Source organism: Rhagoletis zephyria, unplaced genomic scaffold (genome assembly GCF_001687245.7).
Source record: "Rhagoletis zephyria isolate East Lansing unplaced genomic scaffold, Rhagoletis_zephyria_1.1 Rzeph_scaffold_00567, whole genome shotgun sequence".
In the NCBI taxonomy this organism is placed as follows: domain Eukaryota; kingdom Metazoa; phylum Arthropoda; class Insecta; order Diptera; family Tephritidae; genus Rhagoletis; species Rhagoletis zephyria.
The window spans coordinates 6,795-26,318 of NW_016157651.1; the positions used below are offsets into that span (position 1 = coordinate 6,795).

Sequence of the window (19,524 nt, forward strand, 5' to 3'; positions counted from 1 at the left end):
TCTGTTTTAAACGTTCTCTGCTGCTTCTCTGTTTTAAACGTTCTCTGATTGGAGGAGCCAAAGCAAGCCAAAGCAAATCAGTCAAATTTTGAAAGTCGTCGCGAGTGGTTGTTTTTCTCAACAGTTAAAAGGCGCGTTTTGAAAACGTATATATAATTCGAAGCAGAGCAAAAACACAACAGAAAAAAAAACGTTGAAAAGGTAAGAGAAACGTGGGGAGCCTACAACAACAACAAGCGGATTGATTTGCCGGCCGCTTCCTGCAGTCGCATTTGTATTCGTTTATTTTTGTGTCTATGTACATAAGTGTGTTTGTGCATGCCGTGTGTTAAGAAGACGTTTACAAAAGCAGTCGGCAAAAAAGTAAATAAATGGATTTTTTCTTTAATTTTTTTTTCTGCTCCAACTGGTATTGTGCTTATGCGGCTAGCGGCTATTTCGTATTGATATTTATTTTTAACGGCTGCCATCAGCATCAACGTGGTTTTTTGTTCTTTTTTGAGTTATGAAATCATTTAAGAATGTATGTAACTGAAAAATTGGAGGAATCGGGGGGCTGGACGAAATACGCCAAAAGTCGATAGCGTGCAATGAGTGTGTGTGAGTACAACGGTGGAGAAGGCTGCAGCGGTTGGGGGCGGTTTAACGTGCGTTCATCAGCGCGTTTTTATGTACGCTATATATCGATGCAAGCGACAGACAGCGGCGTTGACTTTAATTAATTGCAAAAGTAGCCAAGTAGATGTAACAACAACAACATTAATATTGTGAAAAACAAACAAAACAAAACAAAACAAAGACAATAAGTAAGAAGTCAACGTCCAATAATAAGTGAATTAATTGGCGCTTTGTGTGCGCACATTTACCTTTTCTTTGTTTTATTTTCTTACTTTTTTTAATTCTACTTTTACTAGTACTAAGAACACGATTTCTTATGTGCTCCTATTTTTTTTATAGCTTTCGACTTGTCAACGACCAACAAAGCGCGCGCTGTTAGTACTTTTACATACATACTCTACCACACCACACGTTGGAACCTCCAAGCTATCGGGCAACCGAGCAAACGTGCGGTACAGTAGAGCACCACACAAAGCAAAGCGGTTTCGGTGGGAAGAGGAAGTCTCACTAATTTTTTGGAAATTTTCCACCACTTCGTTGTGCTGCAGCTGCGTCGATTCGTAATATTTAGCTGATTTTTGTACACATACATACGTGCATACATATCTACGAGAATATTAAAGCAGCACACATTGTGGGAAAATCGCTAAAATGGTGCTGACGAACTTTGAGTGTTGGGCACATGGTGGTGGTGCTGTTCTTGGCAGCGATGGCTTTGCGCTTGACTCACGTCACGTGGATATGTTCAATACGCGTATGGTGCAGCAGCATCGGTTAAACAACGCAACCGGAATAGCGGCCGTGTCGCACATCTCCTCGAATGGCTATTATGGATTTTCCTATGTAAATGCAGCGCATGAGTCGGCTGACGACAACAGTCACACCAACAACAACAACGACAACATTAATAATACGAATGTTAACCTTAACAACAACAACAACAACAACAATAACAATAATAACAACAGATGTGTGCCAAATGCAAATAATGTCAATGGCATGCCGTTGATGCACCACAACAACAACCACAGCAGTAGCATGAACGTCAGTGCAATCAGCGTTGACGCTGGCTCTCCTACCGCCGCCGCCGCCGCCGCCGCCGCCGCGACATTTGGCACACAACGCTGCAAGAAGCGCTACTTTGCGAGCGATGATGACTATGCCAACTGCGCCTTGCTCAACGGCTGTGACAGTGGCGTGGGTGCCGACGGTCTTGATGTGTGCGTCGCCGCTGCCGCCAAGCGTTGCCGCTTTGATGACGACTACGCTGCCGCACAGTACTGTAATGGTAATTTCATTCACCTTATTCTTGTTTTTGTGTGTGTTTTTCTTTGTTAATTTTTATTTTGTTTATGACTTTCTTTGTTTTATTTTGTTTTTCTTTCGTATTTTGCGTGTTGTGTGCAACTGTTGGAACATTTGTTGTTGCATTTTTTATTTCATTACTACATATAGCGTGTGTTTATATTAGCGTTCCATGTGTTGTGTGTGTTTTTCCGTGTTTTCTTTGCGCTACGTGAGTTAAATGAAACATTTATTTTTACTATAAATTTGAAGGTCAAGCGCGTAAACTGCATTTAGAACAAATGTATGCAATTCATACATAGGTTTTTACGAAAATCAAGGACCGTAGGTAATCATCATAATAAATAAAACAATTTATTTTAAGTCATCAGCATTTCATGATTATTTTATGATTTTTATTATTTCGCTCAACGAAAATAATTATTATTTAATTTTTAGTTAGAAATATTATTAAAAAAATTAAACCCAATATTAATTACTTACATTGAATTACTTTGCTGTTGCAAATTAAGTACATAAACGAGCATTTTTTCTTGATTCCTTTAGAAATTAAATTACTCTCAATTACAAATTACAGGGAATTGTAATTGTGAACCAATTCCTTCAGTCCACAGCAAAGGAATTGATTAGTTTTTCAATATTTTAGAAGTAATTTCAAATGTAAATTTTTTTTAACTCCTTTCAAAGGAATTGAAAACGAAATATATTTTCTTCTATTTCCAACATTTCCATTACCTGGAAATAAAAAATTAATTGAGAAACTGAAAGTTCATTCACGAATGTTAAATGTGGATATTTTTTTTGTAATAAAAAAAAATAAAAAAAATCGATACATTGAACATCTTCTATCTACATCTATGTACATGCACATACATACGACATATAGTATATATAAAAATGTTGTGTTCGTTTGTACGAGACCTCAAAACTCGAGATCGGCTGAACAGATTTTAATATTTTTTTTTAATTGTTCGGCATAATACCAAGATTTATTGTACAAAAATTTGGCGGGTTGCCACCTGTTTTAAAATTTTAAACTCAATTAGATTGATAAAATTAATAAAATATAGCAATGTGGGTATTAAATTAAAGAAGTTTAATAAAGATAACCATTGGGGATATTGTTGAGGAGTGTTGTCACCTATTGAAAATTTTAACTCAGTTAAATTGATAAAATATTGCAGTGTGGATGTTGAAACTAGAGTTTTAAGAAGGCTTACAGTCGAAAATATTTTCGAAGAGGGTTGCCACCTTTTTGCAAATTTAACTAAGCCAGTGCATTTTTATAGATACGCAGGAATTCGTCCAAGAGAACAGCAGTGCCCGAGGCAGCAACAGTCCGGTCTGTTCTTCACCGAAAGGCGAGCATGAAAGTATTCGGGCGAGTTATGCGCATTCGCGATACGATACGGAAGTTTTAAGTTATTCAGCTTTCTTAAGGTTCAATTAGTAAACTACTTAGGTATAAGTTATTTATTCAAAGCAGTTAGCAACCAAGAAATTTGACAAAGCTATTGCACATCAACAGTAAAAAAAATTGTAAATACATTTTTCGACTACCTTTTAAATTACTTTGAGAAATGGAATCGGAAATCTATTTTTTTTAATTCCTTTGAACTGAGTTGAAAAAAAACCAATTACATTTTCAATTCCTTTCAAAGGAATTGGGGGAAAAAAATACATTAATAGCACGTAATTTATTCCAATTACAATATGAAATTCCTTGCAATGGAATTCAAAACAAAAAAAAGAAACAATTACATTTGAAATTACTTCTAGGGAATTGTGAACGTCATCAATTAATTTGCTGTGAACTGAAGGAATTGATTCCTTATTACAATTACTGAGCGATGTAATTGTAAAGTAATTGAATTTACCCAGCTCTGCCAATACACCATAGCGGCCGTCGAGTATGAAACTGCATATAAAGATTCTTAATTGAAACTTAAAATATTTTATATATAATATGTGAACAATCACACATAGATGCACGATAACTCGGTTGTCACTCAAAAACAATGCTTTAACTGATAGGGGAGGCACGACACTACACGCTATTGAAACAGATAAGAATGTTCTGTGACACAGTACGAGGATCACTAATAAGTCTATAGAATTCGCACCACATTTTTTGAGCATTGATCTGAACGTTTTACAGTACGAGCACTCTTTGTGTTGTTTAAAGGTACTTAAAAGTGTCAGGTACACAAAAAATGAATATTAAAGAAAAGGGTTTCGTTGGATGATTGTCAACAACTTTTAACCAAATACAAGAGCAATGCAACTTATTTCGCCTTTCAATAAAGGGCCAGTGTGTAATATTGGTATGGTGCATTCAAGTGTGGTCGTACTTCGCCCGCCAAGGAACATCGAGAAGCTTTTCCAATACGTAGAACAGTTAATTCTGAGTAGTGAACATTTATTTGTTTGGAAACAGTCTTGAAGAAAGAAATAATGAAACACAACAAACGGTCTTTCATCAAGCCAATGCGAGTTTTCACCCATCTATTTAGTAAAACAAATGATTTTTTAAGCATTCGAAACATCGAATTAATGGATCATCCGCTGTACAATCATCCTAATGGTTCTCTTTGTTTACGTACATCGAGAATAAAGCTGCATTTACATGAGGCGGTTTTCTAGGCGTAATGATGACATCAACACAGCGAAATGTGGTGTTGCTTCAAACTGAACATTTGAAAGCACATTTACATGCATGGCTGTAGGTAGCTGAGTGTGCAAAGATGCTTCGTTCAAGCGGTTGCTGTCAAGACTGTCCGGGTTCAATTCTCATCAGACGGACCACAAAATTAAATTTTTTTTATTTTTTATTTTTTTAAGAACTTTTTCAGTGACCCTCTTAATAGTTATAAAGAACACTTTTTTGCTTTATTATATTTAGATATTTCAACTTATCAAGAAATACTTTTTTGAGTGTTTGAAGTTCTCTTACTTATCTTCATAACTTAATTTAGTCTCAATACCTTCCAGGTGGAGAAGACGTTTTTTTTTTGCTTCGGCGTAGTCATAAAGTTATAAAAACGCACTAGGAATGCCTAACAAGCGCAAGAAACTTTCTGAAAAGCAAAAAAAAACAAAAGTCTGAAGGCAAAACATATTTTGCTTTGATTAACTGATAAAGTTACCGCCAAGCTGTTGATTTATTTATTACTCTGCAAACACATAAAAGACAAGTTGTAGAAGAGCGTAAAATGCTTTACTTTATTTGAATAGCATTTTTCTGTTTAGTTGTTTTATAAAATTAAAATTTTAATAATGATTGCAGCGCCCTTGATCTCACAATCAATAGCATTTACTGTAGTATTGTCATAATTAGAACTTGCCATAGCTACTTACTCGCCTCGCTCGCAATTTATCCATCGCCTGTCGCATTGCAAATTGACAAAGCGCATGCCATTTGGATGCCCCCTTCTGCTGGCACTGATGTTTGATAAATTTGAATTTTATATATTTTTTTTCAAAGTTTTACTGCACTTTTCTGTATTTTTGTGCTCATGTCTGTGTTTGCCTACCTCATCTGGTCAGTCGTTAATTAAACATGTGACGCACATTCTTAATACAATCGGTATTTGGTAAAGTAAATGTGCGCTGCATTGTCGCAGCCAAACATTGGCGTCGACGTCAAAGTTGACGTAAACAAAACCTGATAATTTTTATTTGCAAAAAAGCTGTTAAGCAGCTTTGTTTTCCATTTCTTCTTTTTTTGCTTTTGCTTTTACAGCACAATTATTTTTACACATTTAGGTCATGCAGCTAGCGATGATGTCGTTCACAGTGAGTCAACGCTAGACGGCAGCAGCGCAGCGTAAAGTGGTGTGCGCTGAGCGGTCGTAGAGGTGTATGAGCGATTTTATTTGTATGTATTTGAATTGCACTAGAAATACAAAACAAAAGTAATATCTCCAAGTTGTACAAACTGGGAATCTTTACATCAGGTTGCTTTACATAATTATCAGACTGTGAATAGGTGCTTCAGATTTTCTTTAAAAAATAATTATATTTTTATCTCTAAAATTTTTTTTTACAAAACTGTCATCGCTGAGAATTCCATTAGATATGTTATGTAATGTTTTGGTATGTCTTGCTATGCTTTGTTATGTTATGTTATGTTTGATATGTTATGTTATGGTATCTTAGTTTTGGCTATGCTGTTATGTTATGTTATGTTGTGTTATGTTATGTTATGTTAAGCTATGTTGCGTAGATAAAATTTTTTTACTTTACACAAATTCGTACTTAGTAAGTAAATCAATTGTTTATACTGTTACATTAACTGTGTGTTTCATCACCTTGTATTCTATTCCTTTTTCAGATTTCTTCTCACTCCCCTCTACACAGATTGGCACACAATCGTGTCTTATGGACACCGAGGACACACAACAACTACAACAGCAACAGCAGCAACCACAGGTAGATGTCAATATGGGCGCTGCAAATCTCACCAATCAAACAATCCACAATGCGACAAGTAATATACACTTTATCACACAACAACAACAACAACAGCACGCTGAGCAACAGCAACAACAGCAAGTAATAAATACTGCACAATCACCTCCAGTAGTTGTATATCAGCAACAACATAATTATCAAGGTCACTTGCATCGCGCCAATCGGGATGTTAGTCGCTGCTTGTTGTCGCACATGATTTAAATTAAAACAGAAGCTAGAGAAAAAAGTAAAAACCAAAAAAAAAAAACAAAGCAAGTTTCGCTAAGCGAAAGCGAAATTTAAATGCATTAGGTCAAGGCCAGAAAAAAGTTTCATAAATTTAAGTTTCTAGCGAATTACGTACTGACTATTTTTTCGAATTTCGATGTTTTTTTTACGTTTAGAATTTGGCAGTTTACTTAAACTCGAAAAATTCGAAAATTTCGAAATTATTTTTCATAGATGTTTTCATGCTTCGATCAAAGTTTCGAGACTTTTCGCGTATTTTCGCAGTTGAAGCGAACTTCGCCAATGAATTATTTTTATATTTACGCGGAATTATTACATTTTTACTTAATGCATTTTGTATGCAATATTAAAGCAATTAAAGCAACTTTGAGTACCTTCTCTTAGCATAAATGTATTAAATTTTTTATATTATTTTTTTTTTTAATTCTTAATTTATAAATATTAAAAAAAAATATTGATAAAATATAACCATGTCACCTCAAATGCAATATTAACACAGTTACTTACATACATGCATACTTGGTAACAGAAACGAAAACATATGGCTTTTAGTGTGAAATTTATATATGCCTACAAATGTACATACTTAAATATGTATATTCGTTTATTTAATTTAATTGCACATTTAAATTTCTTGGCCGTATATCGCTTATACATACATACATATACAGTATTTAAGGCAAATTGAGTGCAGTGACTTGTGAAATTAAAACGCAAAATATTTACATGCATACATACATACATACATATGTATGTACATTAGGGCGGGCAAATTTTTTTCGACTATAGGCGTATAGCATAGCTTTACGTGTAATTCTAACCAAGAATTCTGCAAATTTTATCTGCACACTTGTTATTAAGATTTTCTAACAAATTTTGTGTATGCAGTCTTATAGCCCATTCAATTTTACTATAATAATCGGCAAATTTTAATTTCCTTAAAATTCGCACTGATTTTTACGGCTTTATGCATTTTCTCCAAATAAAAAAGCAAATGCTGAGCACAGTCGGCAAAAACAAAAAAAATTAAAATTAAAAATCAACGCGAATTTGAAAGCAACTACTCATTATTGTACTAAAATTGAATGTGCTATAAAACTGCATACTCGAATTTTTTTTTTAGTTCTTACTAAAAAGTTCGCAATTTTTGATGAAGTTTTGCAGAATTTTAATTTTCGTACAAAGTTTGAAACCAGCCATATTTGAATAAAACATTAACAAAAAATGTTTAACATTAAAACTATATGAATATTTAACAAAATCACCAGATACTCAATTTTGTGACTGACTTGTGATTTAAAAAAATATTTGAATTTAAATGGAAATGTGTACATGAATTGTATTTTTTCTTACGGCACTATTTACATCAAAATGCTAAGTAAAAGAAACATATTTTCGCAATTTGGCAAACTCCAAATTGATTTTAGGCCCATGGGTTCTTCGGCAAATATTCTTAGAATTAAACGTAGAATTCTCCTATGCTATGCCTATAGTCAAAAAATCTCCCATACAAATTTATCCGTCCTAATTTACATATATAAATATGTACATATGTATGTATGCTTATACATATGTATGTAATCCAAATTCATTTCATTTGCCGTAATTGTGCGTTTACAGCACATTTCGTAGCATATATGAATGTACATACATACATCTAGTACATATGCACATAAATATACAAACATGTACCTAAAATGTTGCACAGCTAATTACTTAACATGAAAAAATGTTATTTTTTTTTTGCGCCAAAAGAAAAGCAACTGCGTGCGTAAATTTTATGTCAGTCTACCTTGGCATAATTGTTCGGTGCGTTTTGTAAGCAGTGGATTCGAATGTATGTTTGTACGCAGAAGAAGCAATAAATATATTATCCTTAGGCGAGCAATATGTTGCAAAATATGGGGAAACTAAGCAAAAAACTCAAATATATACATAAGTATGTAGATACGTATGTAGATATATTGGCGCAAAAGATGTATCTATACCTACAACCAATCACTTTTCTAATATTTTTATATAGTAATTCGAATCATTGTCTAATGATTTAAAAATGAAGAGCAATATTTTTAACCAACCTAAAACCAAAACTAAAAATAAACGAATATTAAAAATATTGTACGAAATTGCAAATAAAATATATTAGTGAAAATTATTTATATTTGTTGTATGTTGAAAATATACCAAATACAATTTTTTACAGCCAGTTATTATAAATTTGATTTGCGCTTTCTCTTTATAATTTTAAACGAATCAAATGTGTTTCCATACAAGAAACACATTGAGCTTTTAACTACCTGGCGGCTACAAGTGACTAACATATCGATTGAGCGACTATGCTGTGCAGCAATAATTGCTTAGAAAAAGTACTTTTAAACGCTTACGATTATGGATTATTAAGTTGACTTGCATATGCACTGTAAATGTGCATACATATGTACATATGTATACACTTGTGTACATAAGTATGTATGTATGTTTATCCACACAATAGCTGACACTTACACTGAGGTGTAAAATAATCATTGTCACAGAAAAGTTGCTATCGTTAGATTTTCTTTCCCCTCTCGCCCCCTCTTTTCCACGTCTATAGTATATGCATTTTATATTGAGGTTAGATAAGTTGAGTTCGTGCTGTATACAATGCTTTAGTGAAAAAGTTAATCAATAGTAAGCTGCAATTGTGAAAGTGGGCTACGAGGAAGGGCAAAGTTGCAGGGTGATAAGTCACGAGCCACCTTGCAATAGATGAATGTTATGCCCTGCAATAGATTCGATTAGTTAATTCAAAACTAGCTTAGAATAGGCAAACTACTGGAACGCGCTTAAAAAGTTATTGTTTTCATACAGAGGCTAAGCTGATCATTAGCGCCGATTTAGTGTAAAAAAAATGATTCGGTGTGTGATGAACTATTTTTGAAACTACGGTAAGTAAATCTAATAATCAGATATCATTCGGTAGTGCGCGCAAAGGGCCATAATCAAAGAGTTACATGATTGCAAAATAGTGACATCAACGGCTTTACTCAAAACATAGTACCAGGTTGACCGAGCTATGCCCGGAGTGCATATACTTTTAAACTTTTCATGATTTGGATAGCTTTAAAAAAATATTTTGGAAATAAACAAAAAGAAATAGGATTTCGATATCTATTAAACAAAAATTTATTTGGCAATCCAATTGCGAAATACTCTGGAATGGATGGTACATATCTTTTGATCGTATGTGTACTGTGTATACATAAAAAAAATTGATTGAAATTAAGAAAATAAAAATTTTTATTATATAGAAACGTGGCAACCCTGATGGAAAATATTTTCTGACCAAAGTTCTTAACAATACCTTTCATGGGATATTCATATTGCGATGTTTTAGATAAATTGTGTTGCATTATAATTACAAGATATCAATCAATTAATCAGCATTTTCTATTAATCTTGTTTTAAATAATGAACTAATTTTTTTTCAAATCATTTTGCTGCTATTATTCGAGTATTTTAGTATTTTATTACAAAGTCTGCATTCCATAAAATTACTATCATAAATTTTTGTGTAAAATTTCAAAAATTCCCTTTCTACATGAGCCATTTTTAACACGAACGTTTAATTTTCCGAATTTACAAAGACAGTTATGTGCCTCTTTGTTGAAATCAGTGATGTTACTTTGAGATATGGCAGGGTTCTTTTACTCACAAGCAAAGTTGCCATTTCGCTAAAACTTTGAAGCGAGATGTAGTACGCATTTTTCTATGAAGAAAATGTTGTGAGTGGCAGCAATGTTTCAATATTATAATTCGATGAATCAAAACAGGAAATTCGATTCGGTTAAATCGCTTTCTAAAAAAAATTACTCGATTATTGCTATGCATTTTGGTATGAGTAGCCTATTGGAAGGATTAGGGCTGCCTTTGGCTCACAATTAATCACAAATGCAATGGGATGGCAACTTCATACGATATTCGATTTGATCAAGTTCTTTCGCCATTTATGACCGTAAATGAAACATGGATTGGGAACAACGTGTGGTGATATTTTCCGGGGATACGTGCCGAGACTGGCCTAACTCCACGGCGCTCAAAAGCACTGCGAATCAAATCAATGCAAAGATCAGCGCCCCGAAATGCAAGCATCTCGGTACCAATTGGCAGTGCGGAATGGAAACACTTAGTACCTTGGTAAGGTTCGAGCCCCATCTAAACCTCTGCCGTGCTATAGGTCCGGCACCCGGTTGCTACTCAACTTCACATCGAGCCTACAAATGTCAACTCTACCCGCATTTGGGTATTAAACCACAACCACCACGATACTCCCCAAGGGGCCGTACCCATGAACCGGCTAGCGTAAACTTTAATTCACAGTGGGGGCTCCTGTTCCGCGTGGTAGCAGAATTAAGTCTCCGGTCAGACCTCGTAGCCGAAACTATTACCAGTTGAGTTTCCGTAATGAATTGGGGAACAGCACAACGGAAACCAAGCAGCAATGGCAATAATGGTTTTTTTCGCGTGAATAGGCGTCAAAGAAGGTCAAGGTGGATCTGTTCGTCATCAGGATTGTGACAAAACTTTTTTGGAATGCACCTAGCATAATCTACACCGATTACCTTGAAAACCAACCGTTTTAACAATGATTTGGAGAAAAAACTACAACTTTTGGCTTAAAGGAAATTATTCTGCTTCATACAAAATATCACCTTCCTATTGACCTACTCTCATGTGAGCCAGAATTAGAAAATTTTTTAAGGGTGTGTGCATTGCACTTAACAGTTGCATGTATATGTTAAAACTGTACTATATGTAAGCCACACATGGTGAGTACACACAAACATATTTGGGCATCCATATGCAGCAGATGTTTGCACTTCAACTGTCCAAAACGCTGGGATAATTGCGTGAGAATACAACACATGGATATTATCGATTTTTCTGAAAAACACGTGTAAAAAATACAGTTCAGTTAATGAATTGTAAAATAATAATAATAACAAATAGTAAATTACTTAGTGATTTTTTTCTTTTCACTTCACCTCTGCATATGCCGAAAAGTGAATATCTGCATTTAAGTTCTTTTACATACATATATGCATTAGGGTGCCTCACCAAAAAAATTTGCGTTTTTTCCAGCGGTATTATAAAATTGATTATATTTTAAGACTTCCGCCAAAATATAACGGAAAAATATTAGGATTTACGTGAGCTGAACCCATTTGAAAATACCTCTAAAAATCTCATTATTTTTATTCCATTGATAAAATGTTTAAACATATTTATGCAGGCCATCTAAGCTTAAACTCTTCTATCATCTGAAGTGATTTTTTTTTTTTAAACTTATTTTATGTATGTATGTATTTATAAAAACTCGATTTTCGGTGGTATTTGCAAATCGGTCTAGCTCACGTAAATCTTAATATTTTTCTGAAAAACAGTACGGATTTTTTTATGGATGGTGATGCTCCCTAATGTATGTACCTATGTACATAGATATTTATATTCGTTTCTTATAGCAACAGTACGTGCAAGCAGTTCTCGACATCAAGTACCAGAGTGATAAAGTGTATATTATTTTTAAATCCTTCAGAAATATAACATGCTCTCATACACATACTATACATACATATGTATGTTACATGCCTTCAAATACCAATTGGCTGACGTTTTCGCTGCATTTTGCTATTGTTGCTGTTGTTTTGTTGTCATGCTGTACATGTATCAAAAGTAAACCAAAATTAAAATTCAACCTGCATATCCGTGAATCCATGAGAACATTCCATGCTTCTCTTTTCTTACGTTGAACTCAATATTAATTTAATTTTTTTTTTCACTTCAACCCATTTCATTTCTTCCTTCCTTCTTTTATTATAGCAAAAAGACATCGGCAAGCCATAAATTACGATACCAGCTATGTAAACATTAATCTATCTAACAATATTAATGCTGCTAACCAAAACAACACACAAATCTCTTACAATAACCATAATATCGAGCGTTTGGCTAGTAATGCAGCAACAGGGAGAAGTGAGAATGGTGGTGTTGGCATTAGTGACAATAATGATGTGATATCTGAAGGTGATGGACATACTGGTGTTGGACATACATATCAGTTGAATTCAGCGGGGATTACTGCCCAAATTAAAGCGACGAGCCACGAGGACACTACTAGTACAGCCAACATCGCTGCATTGTATGCCAAAACACATGGCGGCGCTTTCTATCAATTCACAGCAGGCATGACAGGTAATCAGCCATATGTGGAGGATATTTGAGAGAAACGTCAAAGGCAAGAGGCAATGCGATACGAAGAGCTAATTCAGCAAGCATCGAAATTAACGAAAATTGTCATAGTTATTTTCATGTTCGCATTAGCGAGCACTTATAAACCGAATTTACTAGGTTTTAGAAATGATTTCTGTAATATAAATTGCACTGAATTTAATAGATGTTAGGAATGAGGAAAACTGTGTACGCCGCTTACTCTAAAAGCGGCTTTGATTTGTAAATTGAGTTCCATTTAGAGAGAAAGAAGAATTTCCTTTTTTACAGTTATTTTGATTTTTTTTTTATATTTACTATAAACTTGAATTCACTAGTTGTGTTTGTTTACAAATTATACAGTAACTTGCCAGCAACTCCCCAGTAACTTAATTTCTGAGAATTAGAAAAAATATGCAAAAAAGTACGAGAACGCAAATCCAGTAATAATTTGCAAGTTTCAAGAACATCTGGTAAATTGCTTGTTTATTCGCAGCAAATTCTTAAATATATTTTATATTTAAATAGATTTATTTTGCCAATTTCAACAATAAAACAATATGCGATCAGCTGTTTTTTGTACTGGCAAATTCTTACAAGTAAAAATTTATCCAGTAAAAACTTGCGCCTTCAACCGTCATTTTCCACTCTCTCAATTTCCCCTAATTTGCAAGTTTTTGCGTACGTAAACGCCAAATATGAAAATTCGTAAAAACTTTTACTGGATTTTACTGAAAATGAGTAAACAAACACAACTAATGTAGTCACTGAGTTACAACACTTTAGCAACTAACNAGTAGGGATGTACCAACAAGAATATACAACAAAAGTATGAAAGTCTTTAGAACTTGGAAAGATAGCGATGGCTGAAGTAAAAAGTGTTACACCATGTTACAGTTTTGCCCGTCACTGTATATATATACATATGGGCGATTCCATCGTCACGGGTTGGACATTTGTACAGAAAAAATTTTCTTTCTTGTTTGAATTTAAGTATAAAGTACACAACAATTCTACATTTTGATAAAGCTACACCTAATTGCCTATTATATGCGTTATTACAAAATACGAAAAAATTCCAGCTTACTTTATGTGGAAAAAATCTGATTAATTTCTTCTGTCACGGGTGGGACAAAAAAAGAACCTGCCTTTTGGAGCAGATATATTTTACGGAAACTTTTCTATGTGAACTTGATGTCTTATAATAAAACAAAGAACCAGGAACACAGACAAAGCAAAAACTACAAAAAAAAGGGCTTTATTATACAAAAAATACAAAACAGCCAAGTTGGGGTTAAATTCACTCCCGTTTTATCTTAGGCTGATGCCTTTTATATAGAAGAAAATGCTTAACACCGTCAGCAAAAAAATTTAAATTTTTGGGTGTAATTGTTAGAGTTTGTAGAATTTTTATAATTTTTGTAAGAAGTTTGAAATGTAGATTTATGACTTTTATAAAGAGAAAATATAAACATTAGATTAACAATTAACAAAATAAACAACCAAAACTGGTCAAAATGTAGGTTAACTTAATCAGCTGACCACAAGGGTATATAGATAATGGAGTCTAAACAATTGAATTATGATTCGCAAATTATTTGACAGTGCATTCAACACAACCTACTTTGAACTCAATCAAAAAATTTACTTAGAACTTAATATCAAAACGCAAAAAGGCATTAAAAATGCATTTAAAGCTTTAATTTGTTATTTTTTGGTTGATTCAAGATTTTTACAAATGTATTATCCACACGTTTGTTAGTTTTATAAAGAAAATAACTTTTTCACTGAGGTTAAATTTCCCATGGAACCTCCCATACATACTTACAAATGTACAACCAAAAATTTGCATTTGAAAGTGAGTAGCTTGAGAATATTTCGGTAACACCTTTTGTGTGCTTCAACAAAAAAAAAAATTTATAAAAAAATGCAAATTAAATCACGCCTACATATGTACATGCATAAGTACATATGTATGTGTGTAAGTGCATATATAAGTTTATTAATAAAACGAGGGTGTTAAAGTTTATGCACCGTTAGCCGGAATTCGCCTAATATTAAATGGAAAATTGACACAAAATGTAGTAGGGTGGCGTTTGGAAATAAATATATGTATGTACATATGTGTAAACTGCATGTACACATACCTACAGTGGTCAAAAAATTTATAGCCGCACCATATTTTGACAATTTTTGACATATGACATAGGCAGTCTGACGTTTGCCAGCAATATATAATTTAAAAACTAAAAATTCAAACTCACACACCCATTCTCATTTTCCACCTCAAACAACAACAATTGTGAACAATTTCGTTTTTTTTATTTTCAATTTTATATGATTTTAAAATGCTGTCAAACGTCAGAAAAGAAATCATGGCCGACGAATTGAGGGAATGAATGTACCTTGTAATATTTTTATCATGCTTTATTATACTAAAATTCAATGGACAACAGAATCTTTCTAGAAAATCTAATTGAAAAGCTGACATTTTTACGAAATTTTGTTGATTTTTTTTTAATATTTCACAAAGTTGGAAATTTGGATTTATACGGGCTTTGTTAAAGAATGAACTATATTTTTATAAAAAAAAAAAATAACCAAAACAATATGTTAAAACTGATTAAATATAATTCTTTCGACCACTGTATGTGCAATCCAACTAAATTCCTCTAATAAAAATATATACATACATATGTATGTATTTTTGTATGCGTGCATAAACATCTCCCTCTATTCTTTACCCCACCAAATAATGTGGCACAGATACACATTATAAATTATTAATTCGTAAGCAATCATATCACAAAAAAATACCAAATAATATAAAACAAAATATTAAAAAAAATATATACTTTCACCGTAAATCGCTTGTAATTAACAAATATAAACATTAATGAACTCAGAGTGCGCAATCTGCAAGCCAAATAATCATTTTTCGTGTATTAACACAAATGCAAAAACGCGTATAATAACGATTGCAATTACAAAAATATTGTAATAAATTGCATTTTGTTTTTTTTTTTAATTTTCAAGAAAAATGTATTTAAATATTTACAAAATGAATTTTAAAAGCATATTTAAATGTAATTAAAAAAATAGTAACTGTATTTAACATGATGTAAAGTAAATAAAAGGCATGTAAGTTTGTGTGAAATAGAGCAAAAAAATCTAATTTCATTTAACAGGACATAAGTAGGCAAAAAAATAGTAGAACCAAATAGAATAAAAATTCAAACATACTTTGTATGTATGGACATACCATAAAACAGAAAATATTCCCTTTACCAAATACAGCCCACAACTCTGTTACGTTTTGTTATAAAATTGAGCAGAAAATAAAAATTTAAAAAACTCCGATATTTTGTTTGTGTGTACATAAATTTGTTTAGCAACGTGTTTCTCTAAAGTTATTTTCTTTGAAAGTCGATTGTTTAAGTTGAAACAATCTAAAAAAAGAAATTAATTAATTGTTTAATAAATAGGTATGCATATACATACATATCGTTGATGAGATGCAGAAAGGCCCCAACTAACACTATTTATTGTATTTTTTTTTCAGAAGAGCCAAAAACGTTACATAATTGAAATAATAAAATGTTTATTATTCATCGATATGAATTTTAGTTAAATATCAATACCTAACATAATTTAAAACAATCTTTTTTTTCATCAATTATGTCGACGAACATGATTCCCCTAACGATCTGGATGGCCTTTACAGAAAGCATTCCTGTCCTTTGTCTTAGATATGCCAGTATACTCCTTACCATTCATCCTAGTTTTTGTATTTGTGGCACGCCGCACAGTGGGCCACCACATACAAGTTAGCCGGGAAAAAATGTTTTATTGGTACTGATTCTTGGATTTGTCGTAAGAAGTGGCCATTGAGAAATTCACCTTGATCGGGGATCGATTGGATGGCTCCAGAGGTCCTTTTAGCAAAACGGTATATTGAAGGTATCTATATATAAATAAGCCACAATAAAATTTTTAACCTCCTTTTTTGAGGGCATCGTTCGCTCGATTTCAATGAAATATATACCGATTTAAAGGATGCAACTTCCTTTAATCCAATAATGTTAATCCCGATACATAGGAAGCATCTGACACACATAGTAAAATGTGAAAACCGATATATATCTAAACCCAATTATCCTGGGCAACTGAAACTTGGCACGGATACATAGATTCTAATTACCCTACTCACGGCGAAAAATGATAGGTATTGGAAAAGGGGGCGTGGCACTTCCCGTACAAACTGAAATTTTCATATCGCTTATCTCTGGAACCGCTTATGCCACCGTCCTGAAATTTTACACAGCAACATATGTGACACGTAAAGTTAAAAGGGAACTAGGGTCAGAAAAAATCGGTTTTCACTTTTTCATCAACTCCTATAGTAAACGGGCCGCTCTTTCCAATGCAATAAACCGCAGCTTTCTAATTGCATTAGTTTTTTCACAATTTCACTTCAAAGTTAGGTACTTTTGCAAGAAAAAAGTACAAAAAAATCAAATCTGACAAACAACACTGAAATTAATCAAATTCGCTTGAAACTCGTTACTCGGGGGTTTTCGAACATCGGATTCGTAATAAGTGACCTCGTTTTCGGTGTCAACGACATTTTTGAGTTTCACATGAATCCGAACAAATTTTACATTTTTTCCGCCATATTGGATCCGCCATTTCGAATTTTTAAAAACGAACATCGGATTCGTAATAAGCGACACCAAAATCCCCCGAGTAACGAGTTTCAAGCGATTCCGTTCAATTTTTAAAAAGGCATCCGCCATATTGGATCCGCCAGTTTGAATTTTGGAAAACTAACATCGGATTCGTAATCAGCGACCATTAAAACGTTCAGAAGCATCAAAATCAACTTGGTAAACTTCAAAGTCGTTTTTCTCGAAATCTTTTTTTCTGAGCGTAGGTGTCTTTTAACTTTACGTGTCACATATATTAAAAATTTCTTAAAACTGTTAACTGGTTTAAAAAGTAGACTATAAAAGACTAAAAAAGGCAATAGTCCCAGCGCGGTTTAAAAATTAAACCCAAATTTTTGACCATGTTCACATGCAATCATTACACAGCTCACTGATACTCTAGTTAAAACACAAAAAAAACAATGCCAGGGTAAATATTTTAGACAAAGGCGGGCGAAAACACTTTCAACAATTAACGTTTTAACAAAGCGCAACATTTCTAGCAATATTTTATACGGAATTCACATTTTTTACAAAATTTTCGCGAGCGGTGCGGAAACTTGACCGAAGCGGTTAAGCGGCGGCGGAAATTTGACAATGCATAGAGTTGCATTTATCTACAATGCGGGGTAAAATGAGTAGCGGCGACATCTGTTCGTGGATTTTTAGCCAATATAAAGTAAAACATTTTATAAATTTTTTTATACTAATCAATATTAAAAAGCTAAATCCTATGGTTTTAATTCACAGCTGAGCAGCGTCTGCCCGGCGTGCTACTGTGCGGCGTATTCGCGTATACATACACTAGGGATGTTAATTTTTTCGATGTTTGCGATCCCGGGATTTTCGGGATGTCTTTGGTTCAATCCCGGGATCCCGTGATCAGTTCCGGGATTTAGATATTTATTATTTATCAATGACCTAACATGAAAAAATTGCATCAATATGGGTTGAGAAGCTCTCCTACCATATAATAAATAACAAGTAAATGGGTTTTAAACGTACTTTTTTATTTAAAGTGGAAATTATTTCATAAGTAACAAAACGACAGACAGTGTAATTCGACCAGTTTTGTCTACATTCCTCTTGTTTATCCAAAATTTAAATTTTTTCTATAAAAGTCTACTTCATAATACACATAATTAACTGCATATGTATAAATGGGCATTTCTCTCACGGCATGATTTTTAAAAAAAAAGACTTTATCGAGCCCTAACCGCCAAAATAACGTAAGCGACATTTTTTTCAAAATTTCCTTTTTTATGCAGAAATATTCCTAGAGCATCTAGATGCATTTCTGCATCTAAACGAAAATTTTGAAAAAAATGTCGCTTACGTTATTTAGGCGGTTAGAGATATGGTTAATTCCAAAGTTTATTAAAAAAATTAAGTGCCCCTTTAATCTATTTTATTTTTTAAGCTAATAAAGTTAGTCCTTAACATATAATTTTATCAAAAATAAGAATTAAAATAAACTCTAGGTATTTTCAATTCCTACCCGTCCCTTACGGACCAAAAAATGTAATGTGTTTTAACTCTACAGAATCTTCTCTTTCATTTGATACCCATACTGGTTTCTTAAGTATAATGTACTGAAATTTTTTAATCATTTTTTGAATTACTCATATCTTTCAAATTCCAAAGTTCTTTTTAAAAATCCTGACGTCAGAGAGAAAAATTAAGACCGCAATTTTACTATATTTGGCCCTTGGTTTGGCGAATATATTAAGATTTTTGTGTGCAAAATTGCCTGCCGCATATAATATATGTATTGTATGTATATTAAGCTACACATTTACAAAAAAAAAATGTTAAATATTAAATAAACAAAAGAAATATATACAAAACTGGTCAACATAAAGCCTTTCTATTATTGCTACCAGTGTTAATTACAAGTCCTGAAAATTCCGGGATTCTAGTCAAATAATCCCGGGATTTTCAGGACCTA

The 19,524-nt window shown here is 33.1% G+C and overlaps 1 protein-coding gene across 1 annotated transcript; it reads left to right on the forward strand.

The window, feature by feature from the left end:
• Window positions 1-81: 81 nt before the first annotated feature.
• Window positions 82-13,164, forward strand: LOC108360414 (homeobox protein 9). Its single transcript, XM_017612675.1, has 4 exons — window positions 82-201; window positions 958-1,906; window positions 6,257-6,412; window positions 12,484-13,164. Exons 2-4 carry the CDS (start codon window positions 1,270-1,272, stop codon window positions 12,882-12,884), a joined length of 1,194 nt encoding a protein of 397 aa, XP_017468164.1. The 5' UTR covers window positions 82-201; window positions 958-1,269; the 3' UTR covers window positions 12,885-13,164.
• The last annotated feature ends 6,360 nt before the right edge of the window (window positions 13,165-19,524 follow it).